This window comes from Halichoeres trimaculatus, unplaced genomic scaffold, assembly GCF_033239565.1.
Source record: "Halichoeres trimaculatus isolate MK-OKI-2021-1 unplaced genomic scaffold, fHalTri1.1 fHalTri1_scaffold_17, whole genome shotgun sequence".
In the NCBI taxonomy this organism is placed as follows: Eukaryota; Metazoa; Chordata; class Actinopteri; order Labriformes; family Labridae; genus Halichoeres; species Halichoeres trimaculatus.
The window spans coordinates 5,650,879-5,664,115 of NW_027437195.1; the positions used below are offsets into that span (position 1 = coordinate 5,650,879).

The 13,237-nt window shown below is 41.4% G+C and overlaps 1 protein-coding gene across 1 annotated transcript; it reads left to right on the top strand.

Annotated features, from left to right (window-relative positions):
* The first annotated feature begins 569 nt into the window (after positions 1-569).
* On the top strand, positions 570-10,354 carry calm1a (calmodulin 1a). The gene is made up of 6 exons (XM_074691626.1): positions 570-698; positions 7,594-7,624; positions 7,743-7,886; positions 7,978-8,084; positions 8,906-9,041; positions 9,203-10,354. The coding sequence occupies exons 1-6, from the start codon at positions 696-698 to the stop codon at positions 9,229-9,231; spliced, it is 450 nt and encodes a 149-aa protein (XP_074547727.1). The 5' UTR covers positions 570-695; the 3' UTR covers positions 9,232-10,354.
* Positions 10,355-13,237: the final 2,883 nt, after the last annotated feature.

Consider the following 13,237-nt stretch of genomic DNA (forward strand, 5'->3'; position numbering starts at 1 on the left):
TCCTTTGTGTAGCATTACAGAAAGCACACTGTTTCATAAAGAAGGTGATTAAAGTCTGTCAACCCGGTTGGTCAAAAAGAGTTATCAGAACCAAACATTGCCGTATTTTGTGTATTCGTTGTGGGATTTTTGCATTAACTGTGAGCAGGAGTCTCCTTCAGAATTGTACAGTTCTTTAAAATGTGAGCTCTTCCAAATTAAGTTTCAGAAATGAAAATGCTGCAACACTGTTGTATTATTACATATACGAGAATGTGACACTTAACTGCCAGTCCTCAAGATACAAGTCAAAAAAAGGAACACATACACAGAAACACATACACATACAGAGGAATACATACACAGTTTGTGTACTTGCTACATGCTACCCATGTTGGGCCACCAGTCAAACATGTCCGGAGGTTTACAAACACCAGCGTGTGTGTGTGTGTGTGTGTGTGTGTGTGTGTGTGTGTGTGTGTGTGTGTGTGTGTGTGTGTGCACACGCGCGCGCGCGCGTGCAAGCACCGGTGAGAGAGTGAGGATGCCCCATTGATCGACTGAGCGCAGTTCCTCACAGTGCGGAGGAATACAGTGAGCCATACAGCAGTGGTAAGTCCCGCCTGCCCGCCTCCTGCAAACCTTGTTCAGTGGCAACCGTCCATTTCCTCTCTCCCCGTAGAGCTAGCGGACCAGCGTCTCCAACTAAAACAGACATGGTGAGTATTTAATTAACTGTTGAATGTGGCGTGTGTTGGATTTGAAATTGCGTTGAAGTGGATGAAAAAAACGTCTCGTGGTTTTTATGTCGCTTGGTGTTGAGCCGTTTTGTTAAATAACCGCCTTATGCTGAGCGCGCGACTAGAATGAACTCCGCTGTGCTAACATTAGCCTACTAGCTCACTGGAAGGAGTGTGACGGAGAATCCTGTCTTCCAAGGAGAAGCTTATCATGTCGTCGTTCCTCAAGCCAGTGTCCGCAGATGGACATGATAAGGGTGGTTGAACTTCGCGATAACGTGTGCTGCTTGTTACAGGTGGCCACATATTGGCTGCTCTTGTTGCTAAAGTTAGCATCACAGCTACTGTCACACTGATTCTTAACGACGGATTTCCCGGTGTTCTGTCAAGTTGTGCTGCTTTGTAGAAAAACGTTATTGTGGGCTTTAACGGTCCACGCTACGTGAATACAAAATCTTCCATTACTTTGTAATAATGTTTTATGATACCGAACAACCGTCATTCCCTAGCAGAATAAACTATATTTTTTTGAAACATATTTAAAATTAATATTCAACATTTAGGAGAAATAAACCTTAACAGAATTAGACCCAGGAAATAATGCTACCCGCAAAACAGAGACACTTTTCACGACATCGTCGCTCATTCCACATGCAGTGTCAGAGTATGGTAGAGCTGTATTTAAATTGTATCACACAATTACCCTCTTGAAGAGATAACTATCTCGACACTATGATAGTCTCTATTAAAGATGCTCGCAACATTATGAAGCGCACAGGTTTGTGGCTTTACGCATGCGCATATTCAGTCCATAGCTCATCGTTGGAAGATATACTCGAAAAAACGGTATCTGATGGCTAAAACGCCATTCATTCATTTCGGATCAAGTGAAATCACTTGAGCTGGTTTAGAAAGCGACCTGCAACTTGTGACCCATCTAACGTCCAAGTCACAACATAGGACATCAGAAGATCGTTGGGCAATGTGTTGGTAGTTTCTCTGGCAGATCGTTTATGTGGCCATGACCTCAGAGACTTTGTTCTGTAACCAGTTTTATTGATATCATAAAGTTATATAATGAGTATAACTGTTTATAGAGCCACTATCAAAGAGAAACATAAATTATCGTAAAATCTGCATCGGCAACAATTTACAGTTCTAGTAAGTCACAGACTGTGGTCCAACAGCAGGGTATGGGCCCTGCACCCCAGCTAAAACATGTTACATGGTGAAACGTACTCGGAAAAAGTATAAATCTTCTTCTGAGCTCTGATGCTGAATCTGGTGTGTCCCTGAATCAGTCCCTAGGGAGTGGTAGCAGACATGGTATGTAGTTTACTGCATTGAAAGATAGCTGCACACACACACACAAACACAATGCTTTGGTCAAATTGGGTTCTTCCACACTATATTTCTTAAATTAACACAGACCTCATTGTCTTTTCAGTTTGCAGACAAGGCCCTCATTTAAGTAGACTTCATTAGCCACATAAATGTGTCAATATCTTAGAGCTACATGTCATTTAATTGTTTGTTTGTTGCTGTTGAATATTGGATCACATCTATTGTTCATTTTGCTTGAATCTGAAATGACGTTTGCTAGCTCTTGACTCTATACTTCATACTGGATTTTTATTTAGACCAGCACAGTTTTCTACCAAAATGTCTGACAGTTAAAGAGTGTTTGTTCTTTTCTTGTTTGTGTACCTAGGCCTGTCACAATAACAGATTTTGCTAGACGATAATTTTCCAAAATATTATTGCAGATAAACGATATTATTGTCAATATTATTTTGATTTTTTTTTTCATTTTTTCATTGATGTAATTATGATAAGTGGGATAATAAAGTGAGTACACCATATCAAAAGCAAGAAACTTTAATTTCTTAAGAGTATTTAACTGTAATTAAAAGGTCAGGTCATTTATTTAAATAAAATACATTAAACAAAAAATATAATAAATTTAACTAACAAGAAAGAGAAAAAAATACACTGAAAATGAAATGGACTCTCTTTTAGAAAAAAATGCATGTCAATGAAAATAATTAATACTAATCAAAAACAATAAAACATAGACCCTGTTTCTAAAGAAAAAATGAAACTCCAAAAAAAACAACAACACTAAAAACTATAGCCTAAATAAAAGGGAGTTTATACAGTTCCTGAATTGTTTGTAACATGTACTGTTTCCCAGTCAATCTGTACTGTCTGTTAAACATTTTTAACATTTCTGGCTTTCAACCGTATTGAAGGGCTGCATTTCTTTGGCAATGTAGCTGTCTTTGAGCGCCCACCATTTGGCGCTTTTATTTCTATTTACTTTGCAGACCAAAAGCCTCAGTAAGAGCGGATTGTCAAAGAACAAGGCTCTGCTGCACCTCCCTCTTCTTCTTCTTCTTTGTCGCCACTATTTTCAAACAAATGTGACATAGCTCGTTGGTGTTCATGAGCTCACACTTTGTTCATTCTGATAAAAAACAAAGTATTCCCACACTGGGACTGTGGCAGGCGGCTTAAGAACAGTATATTTTGAATTACTAGAATAGTAATAGAATAGTATATTTTGTGCCATCACTCATATTAGCGTTTCCTCCTTACCCCCCAGGACGCTCACTTCAGCTCTCTCCGTGTGTACGCGGGAGCAGCCCCGTCTTCACCCCAAAGATTGCATTTTTGACAGATGCTCACTCCGCTATAAATCTGCTAAATCCGCTATAGAACCTATGCACCCCGATGTTAGGAAAGATAGACGTAGTGAGCCATCTTCTCATTCAGCCTCTTTGGTGGAAAGAGAGGAGGAAAACAAACATGCATGCATGTGTCAGTTTATCGAGGCTGGCAAACTTACCGAGGACCCTTTTATTTATTGTTCGGTTAATTGATTTATTGATTATCGTGACAGGCCTATGTGTACCCCTTATAAAGTATTAAATGAAGCTGCTTACTTTGTGCAATGTGTTGAATTACAATGCATTTTGTCAAAATAGCCCATGTAAAAGAGCATGCACTTGAACTATTTCAGATGAGAACATGTTGAGACATTTGTGATGTGCACACGTGTTTGGACAACTTAATGACCACAGTAACCAGTAGTTGTGAGTTACTGACTGAACTACTATCATTGGACAGCTTGATTTTCTTCTCACCTCACTCCAAACAACTGATGACTGAAACACTTTGTCTGTTTAGATCTGCAGTTTGACAGCAAACTGAACACTTACAGTAATTTGACCTGAGATAGTAGAAAAGTAGCAAGGTGTAAGTGAAAGTCTGCAGAGTGGTTTGGTCTGAGTCATGTTTTATTCTGTTAGATCAGGGTCAAGTAAAAGTTGTCTTAAGTGTATCACTGTATCTTTCATTATTTGTATAGAGATCAGACATTGACCTGATTTTATATACCTGGCCCTTTTTAAAACATTGTGAATTTGTGTCATGGCTGCTCACCTGTGTATACATTTTTGTCACTATCAGTGAAAAAAGGATTTAGGATATAGTCAGTGGGATGAAAACATCACTTTTTTTCAGATCCATATGATTTTAACTTTTTTACACCAGTGAGCCTTGTCTTGTGACTCAGCCTTACTGGAGTGTGCGGCCTATTTGAAGTAAGAGAATATTCTAGAAAGAACAGACAATGGAGTGTGCCAGCTTTGATTAGTATATAAAGGCCAGAGTAAGATCCAGACCAGTTATATTTGTAGTCAGTTGTGCTGTATACATGGATGTTGTGTGATTCTTTCATTGATAGTAGAGACAGTTTTTTTGGTTGCAATTACTGACGAGCAAAGAGTTTTACTTTATGCAGCCAACCATCACAGTCCCTAGTAGTACTTTAAAGCTGCACTTGTTCTGTCTAACAGCATGGTTTGACTTGCCTGGCATTACAGCAGCTTGAAAGGAATTTGGTCCCAGTATTAGAGGGGTTAGCAGCTTGTTAGCCACGGCTGGAACACATAATGACTGTCATCAGTAGCAACAACTTTAAAACCTTGTCCATTTTGCTCCAAATGCTGCTCTGCAGTTTTGTAGATGTAAAACTTCAATTTCTCACGATTTATTTTTCACTGAGTCAAATAGGTCTAAAGTCAGTTTTATTAGAGCTTATACCCTGTTTTACAAATCATCCTTCAGTTTCTGAGTTTGATTCAAGATAAAGAATGAAACAGTTTGAAGCTATTGGACCCTAAAGAAGGCCCAATACCCAATTTGGTTGCTCTCATTTTCTAACGTTAAAACAGTTTAAAGTCACATTTGATTATCAGATAATTGTTTACACTGTTGAGAGGACACAATACAACCACCCAGAGTGTGGTTGTTAAGGTCCCTTGCTCATCTAGTGTGTATGTTAAAGGTGAGGGTATTAAACAGGTTTTTTGAGAAGAATAGTCTTCAGCTTTGCTAATTTATTAAAAAAAACCTTTTTATCTAGAGTGACTGAAAATCCTGGGGAAATAGTGCCTCTCTCATACATATTGGTGTGGATTGTGGCCCCTTTTAGAGGGGGCCTTTGGTGTGACCCATGATGCGTCCTAGGGGGTCAGATGGCTGGCCAACTGATCCACCCTAGGAGCTGCAATTGTAGCGGTGAGATGAAAGGAATGGAGACACTGAATGCATATGAACACACTTACCCCCCATGACCTCCTAAAGTCTGGACACGGTTACTGTGGCACATCTTGAATTAATTTTCCTGACGTGTTTGAGTGACCTCCTGGCATGGCCTCCTGGCCCCTGCACACACACACTTTCTGTTTTTCTGTCAGAGTGTTGACGGCTCTTCATCTGCAGGAGGTGGTCACTTTATCAGTGTGTCCATCTTTACTGTACATCTGACAAATAAGCCATCGTGGCCATGCTCAGGCTTAAAGACACACACACACACACAGATATGGAAGAACGGGACGCCAGGTTCTCCAAAGAGCTCAGCTGGGGTCAGAACAGCCTCTGGTCATGCTCACTCACCGCTTTAGACACCAGGACAGAAAGAGGTTGGCAGTTGAGGAGGTAGTCAGTCAGACAGAACAGTAGACAAATCTATTAGGGGACGAACCAACACTTGGACAAGAAACCTCGGATGACATCAACCGCAAGGAGCTGCATCCAAAGAGAGACATCAGCTGCGAGGTTGGTGCCAGTTTGCTGCCTTCTGCTACTCTAGAGGACTTGTGGAAACTCCTGTCATCTCCTCAGCAATCCACTAACCCTGGAGCCATTGAAAGAAAACTACGGCTTTTACCCAGCCATTCTGTCCTGGGTCTATTTACCAATCCAGGAGGACAGAAAAGATCTCTTTTTCAAATTAAGACTCAAAATCTGGTCTTCCTCATCAGCACGCAAGAATGTAACTGTGAGATGTGGAAATCATCACATCATCCTCTCTTCATTCTCTCACACATCAAGAGCAACTGATAGATGTCCGGCTATCACTTCTATCATCCACCTGTTCCTCCTGTCATAAGGCAGCATTCGTGTCCATCCTGCTACAACCCCCTCATCATGCTCCCAAAGAAAGCAGCTCTGTTCCCGGCTGAGGAGGAGCTGGTGAGCCTGTCCACTGTCTATGACCTCCTGGACGAGCAGCAGCACTGCTACACTGAGCTCCTCCAGCAGCAGGAGAGAAACTACAGAGCCTTCCTGCAGGTGCTGATGGACTCCTCATCCAGTCGAATGGACAGCCTGGTCAGAGAGATGCAGGACCTGAGGAACTGCCTTCAGAGCACCAAGACTGAGCTAGCAGAGGTTAAAAAACAAGGTGTCCAGACCAGCAAGCGGGCTGAGTGTCTGGCTGAAGGCTTGGTGATGGTGCGCGGGGCGGTGGATGGCCTCAGTTTGAAAATAGGAGTACCTGGAGGAGGCTCAGGAGGAAGAGGGGTGGATCTGAAGCAGCGCAGAGGAGGTGGCGGGCTGAGGCTAGATGGAGGAGGACGAGGAGTTGGAGGCAGAGGTGGCCAGGCTAAAAAGCCAGAGCCCAAAGCAATGAAGCTGGTGGCAGACCTCACAGATATCCACTTTGAGGACATTAAGGTTGTACTCGTATGCAAACACAGCCAGTAGCTTGATCTTCAACCACAGGGTTGTTGTCAGTCTGTGGCATTTTTAGAGCAAAGACGATGTTTGAGGTGTGGTACATGGACGTGCTCGGTTGCAGAAGTAAAAAAGAGAGATGTGACAAAAACCAAGTAACTGGAATACATACAAGGAGTTTCAATTGTTACACTCAGTCCTCCCCTCAGAATATGTTAACCTCCTTCACACTGACTGCTGCAGTGTCTGAATCATGTCATCTTCACGTCATTCTTTAGTTTTCGATTGGATGACATTCTGAATGAATGTTTCACTCTGGTATAGCAACATGTGAATGAAAGTGTATTATAGAAATAGGTTTGTGCAACTCAAGTTTTTTGCCTTTATGGTTCATACATCAAGAAGTTTTTTGATAAGAATTGGGCTGGGGTCCGTTGTCAGGCTCAAACTGAACATTTCTTTGCTTATTATGCTGCAAGATGTGTATGTTAAGTCAACTAAATGATTAAACACAGTCAGCCTCATTATGAGTTAGTTAATGAAACCACTAGTAGTATTTATACTGGAAACACTGGTCATATGTTGGAAAGCAGGTGGTGCTAGCTCTGCTGTTTGTTTACTGAATGAGGAAATGGGTCATTTTACATGTTCGATTGGTGTTTTGTTGAAGGACAGGCCCTGATTTGCTGTTGCCAAGAAATTTGAATAGTTTAGAGATGACCTAAGGACAATGTGTTGCCTGAGGATTGTTTAAGCTTTAGTCAACTGTGTCCTAGTCTTTAGCAGGCTGAAAGCTAAGGTAGCATTATAAAGTGTGTTAATTCTTCTCTCTTTGTGTTTCTGATTTTAGGCTGACCAACTAACAGAGGAGCAGATTGCAGGTAAAGTGAAAAACAAAAACACTGTTTTTTCACTAAAACGTCCCTTTCATGCAGTTGCTAACATTTCCCTCTCTTTGGGTTTCTTTCTGTCCTCCTTTCTCCTCTTTCATACGTCCAGAGTTCAAGGAGGCATTCTCCCTGTTCGATAAGGATGGAGATGGGACTATCACCACCAAGGAGCTGGGCACCGTCATGAGGTCACTGGGTCAGAACCCGACCGAGGCTGAGCTCCAGGACATGATCAACGAGGTGGATGCAGATGGTATGCTGACCCCATCTGAGCCTGTGGAGGGATTTAGCTGGAGCAGGTGTTTTCAGAGCGCGTTGACTAATTGTATTCTCTCTCCCCATAGGCAATGGGACCATTGATTTCCCAGAGTTCCTGACGATGATGGCAAGGAAGATGAAAGACACTGACAGCGAGGAGGAGATCAGAGAGGCGTTCAGGGTCTTTGATAAGGTAAGCCTTCTCTGGGTGTTTTCCATGCAAAGCTTTAGCCCCTCAACAATCTTAGAGTGTGTGATGAAGGGTTTTTTTTTTAGCAGCATGTGTTACAGCACAAATATTGTTAATCTGATATGAGGTTTCATCTGTTCTAAACAAACGCTTAGTTTCACATGTAGAGGAGACATTTGGTGATTAATTTTGACCTCTCTTGGGAGGATTAGGATCTAAAAGTGACGGCTGTTGTTAAAAAACAGTAAGCAACATTTAGTCCCTCCAATGTCCACCTAACGCTGACCGCCCAGGAATCACCACAACAACAGTCTTTACAGACCAGCATTACAGCAAAATTCCAAGTTTACGGATTGGTTTAATTCTATCCAATGACTTGCACTCACTGTATGGATTATTTTAAGAAGACTCTGTTTTGGAGATATGACAAAGAGTGATGCACAGGCGAGCAGGATGCAGCTGCCAGGAGGCTAATGGCCCATCTTGGCTTCCCTTTTTTGTGTCTAGGTTGATCAAAAGTCAGGTTGAGTCAGCATTTTAAATATAGTGGCTGACTGAGAGGAACCCAACTGAACCACTTGGTGGAAACAAGGTTTTACACACACAAAAACTCAGCTGTGGTGTTTTCTTTGCTGTGTGAGTAACTGCCTAACATCCCCTCACTGTTTCCATGATCATACATTATTAATGAAGAGAAATGAGACAGAATAACGCTGTATCAGTCCCACCTTTAACAGGCTGTGCACAGGAGGCTACAGAAACTTGGTGAAGACTGTCTGTTCTAAACAGCGTGTGACAAACTGAACTGCTGTGTGTGTTGGCAGGATGGCAACGGTTACATTAGCGCTGCAGAGCTGCGTCATGTGATGACTAACCTGGGAGAGAAGCTGACAGATGAGGAAGTAGACGAGATGATAAGAGAAGCAGACATTGACGGAGATGGACAGGTCAACTATGAAGGTAGGAGAGAAAACTGAAGAAAACATTTTTGTAGTTTAAGTTTTATGGATCCTTTTGTTTCTCAGAGGGAAGATCTGAAGATTTTAATCATATTTTTTTACTTTGTGATGGTAAAATGATTGTTCCTGACTGTTCTTCTCTTGTTCTGTTTTCCTTCACAGAATTTGTTCAGATGATGACCGCCAAATGAACTGGGCTCACAATAATTACAAAGAATCAGTCAAATGTTTCACTTACCTCTTATTGCAAAAATCTACATTTATTCATACTGTTCTGTATAGACAACTTAAACTGAATGTTGAAAAACTGAAAATATGTCCATATAAACAAACTCAAAAAGACAAAAAGAAAATCCTAAATGAATCTGCATGTACTGGCTTGTATTCCCCGCCCCACCCCCAGCGCTGAGCTGCCCAATCAGATCTCAACATGTTAGCTGAGCAGCCTCTCTGCAGCTGGCTGGTTTGGCCTCTGCTCCTCTGCTTCCTGGTTCCATCTGCCTGACGTCATGATGATTCTATGGGCTGGCAAATTGCCTTTCTTCTATGACTTCCTGTTTTCTTTCTTTCTGTTCTTCATGCATGCAGCTTTAGATGGGTTAATGTCAGGGGGCCCAATGGCAGGAGGCTGTTGTTGGGCCTCAGGTTGGCCTGGACCCACAGTGAGGAGGGAGGGGTTAGTTGACGGATGGATGGGAGTGAGTAAACCAGCGGAAACTTTGCAGTTTGCTTACCTAAATGAAGTCAGTGATGACAGAGATATTTTTAAGAAAAATATTAAAATGGAATAAATAAGAACTCATTTTAGATTCTGTGTTTCTGGCATGTCAGGATACTCGCTTTATCCTTTGTGTGTTTACCTTTTTGAGGGAGAAGCCTGGGTGGGGTGTAGATTTGAGCCCCTTGGGTGTCGGCTGTGTTGAAGATAAGTTTGAGGAGTTGGGGGGCTCTAAAGATGATGATAAACAATAAATCTCTGGAGCAGTATTTGAGCATCCGTTTTTTGCTTGGTTTGGTTTCAAACACAAGAAGTTTGAGTTGGTAGTGAGCTTGTTGTAAGAGTATATTGCTTCAGAGATGGTTTGTGTATCAGGATTCTTCAGGGGGGTTGATTTCAGTTTAGTGGGGACGGGGTCGGTGCTTTGCGGCATTTCTATCTTGTGTTTGTGTGTGAGTTTGCGTGTGTAAGTGTGCGTGTGGGTGCGGCGAGGCCCGGCCCAGTCCAACTGTTCTGTTCAGTTCAGTTGATCTGCATTCCAAGTTGTACATGCTAGTCTTTACATTTTGTTTTTCCAATAAAATACCATGAACTAACATCTTGTGCTGGGTCTTTCTGTGTCTGCGTCTTATAATCCAGCAGATCGAGTTTTTCTCTGTGTGGGGGAAGTGCTGCTTCATCATGACTCAACTGTGCTACTTATTACATGGTGTCTTTCTGAGCACAAGTGTAAGAACCTGAAGGCACTGAAGCCCACATAGAGACATTTTAGGTTGGGGGATAGGTCACAGTCCTGCTTTCCTTGAACAAGAAAAAATCAGAGGATCGTGCAGTTGGTCAGGTTTCCATCAGAGGAGCAGATCTACAGACAGACTGTCACAAGCATGTAGAGTCTTAGACTCAATAGGATTATTTGCATAGAGGCAAAGTGATTTAAAAGTATGGAAATGTAGAAGCATTGGTAGCATGAGGGGAAAGGGCTAGAAAAGTTTCACCTCCATCAACACTGATATTTACCAAAGTAAAAGCCCTTCCATTCTGCTTCCATCATACATTAACATCAGGATGAACAGGGCAGTATGGGTAGAAACAAGTTTGGTAGGTATTTAAGAAATGTATCCATCATAGCAGTCTCCTCTTTGGCTAAACTTACATGGAGTTAGAAGGAATACATTATGGCAGAACTTTCCTTCCAGTAGTAAAGAGTAGCAATCATTTTAAATCTACCGTCTGTGACTTTTTTTTTTTTTTTTTTTTTTTTTTAGCTTTATACTCTCCCTCTGGTGACCTCATAGTAGTTTTACCTGTTTGAAATATTAAAAATAATCCCTAATTTTCTCGCAATGGAGTTTTAGAAAACCCTTATTTCAGCCTCTGTTGCTGCTGATGTCTCTTAGGGACTTGGTAGAGCCTTCCTTGATACTTCAGCCCAAAATGTAATGAAATAAAAATGTAATAAAATAATTTGGGTCAGTAATTACATTCTGAGTATTGTTTTCATTTTTCTTTTTTATTTGATTATATTATGGGTCATGGTTACATGTAAGGTTCAATCAAGGCTCCCCATCCCATAAATCCCCCTTTCTTTCTTTTTTTTTCTTTCAAAAACCTAATCTCTTCTTGGTTCTCCCTCCTGACATATCTCACTAATCCCCCCAAAAATATGTGAGAATGGCAGCTGTAGATCTATGTTGAATGTGACATAAAACCTCATTTTTAACCTCTAAAACTTAAGAAAAGGAATCATATATCACCACAGCAGACAAATGAGAGAAACATTTCTACCAGGTGTATTTATCTTTCAAAGGGGGGAAGTTTCTGTAGCACCCTTCCTTTAAGCTAATTGAAAAGACTTCTTTTTTTGGAGTCTGTGGTTGTGTGGTAAACCAGTTACGGGAAAATGATTCGATGACAACACCATTTCAGCAAATCTCGCAAAGATCTTGTGAAGAAGGTGAAAAATGTAAAATCAAAAAAACATGTTGAAATCCTTACCCGTTGGCCAGTTTTTCTGGAGCAGATATTTTGTGCCTGCATGCAGATTAATCCTCTGAATTTTCTGAGAGCTGATTTGTGTGACAGGTCAGGGAGTTTCTGATTGTGGCTGGTGAAAGTTAATACACTATAATTCTTGAGTTTAATTTAACCCATTTAACCTGAAAACAACTGAGTGTGTTTCCTATCAAAAGTATTTTGGGGTAAAGTTTTAATCATTGGACCATGTCATTTATAAACTATGTAGAAGAAGTTTACGTAGCCTTTGCTTTCAGGACGTATGCCAGTGACAGAGAGCTTCAAACACAACTTACATCTGGTGACCTGCAGATCTACAAGTAGCAGAAATAAATCAGATCGTACAATAAGTTGGACAAATGACTTTAGAGTTAGTTTAATCCCTCTGTAAATATTCTCTTGATGAGTGTTTGACCTTAATCCTTTGACTCATCTCCTCTTTGTTACTTCTTTTGTAAAGTCTGGTTCAATCAAAGGTAACAATAGCTGCTAAAGAAGGGTGTGCCTTAGGACATGGTTAAACAAGTTTCTATCTGAAAGACCAGTCAAACAGGAAAGAAGACAATATGTCTATTCTGTCATCCAAACATGGTCACTTTGGTCACGAAAATCCAAGATGGTGTGAAGAAGGCACACTAAGCTAAGGGGTTAAAAGAAATCACTGGATGACATCTTAAAAATTACACCAAAAGTGAATCTTCTCTAAGAAAATAGAGGGATATTTACTATACCAGATGGGCTGGGTTCATGATAGAGTCACATGAACTAGACTCTCATTTTGTGGTCACATGACCCAGTTCATGGTTAAACAGTCGGAGCAGCTGCAGCCTGACAATCTGGAGTCATCCAACATGCCAGTCACCCGCGCTGACACCACCTCATCCACACTTACCTGTTGGTACAGTTGGAGTGGATTGAGGGGATGCCACAAGGACTTTCTCCAGATCGTCTGTCTGCGGATGAGGAGGTGTTGCTAGGCAACAGAGCCAGGCATGGGGTGGGTGGCGGTGAAAGAGAGAGGGAGCAGAAAACCGTGGGAGTTTGAGAAGAGAGCAAGAGAGGAGACAAGTAAGGGGGGAGAGATGAAGAGGATGAAAGACAATAATAGAAACCCAGGACTAGAGGGAGAGGAAGAGAGCCAGGGATGAAAAGAGAGACAAAATGAAAAACGGAGATTCACTGTGCTTCTTTAAACTAATAACACCCCCCTCCCTGTGATTCAGAGGCTGATACTCCTTTATTTTAACAGCTGAAGTCAAACACAGCACAGACCTCACTGAGCGGGCTCTGATATGAAGACGATGCTGCTCAGTGAATAAAATGATGAAGAATCTGACCAAGCATCAATGAGAGAATAGAAATCAGAGATTTAAAGATGATGGATCTGTGGTGACACGTCACACACATTTACACAATGAGCAGCTAGTGTTACATAACTGTCTGAAGTGTGTATTATTATATCTTTC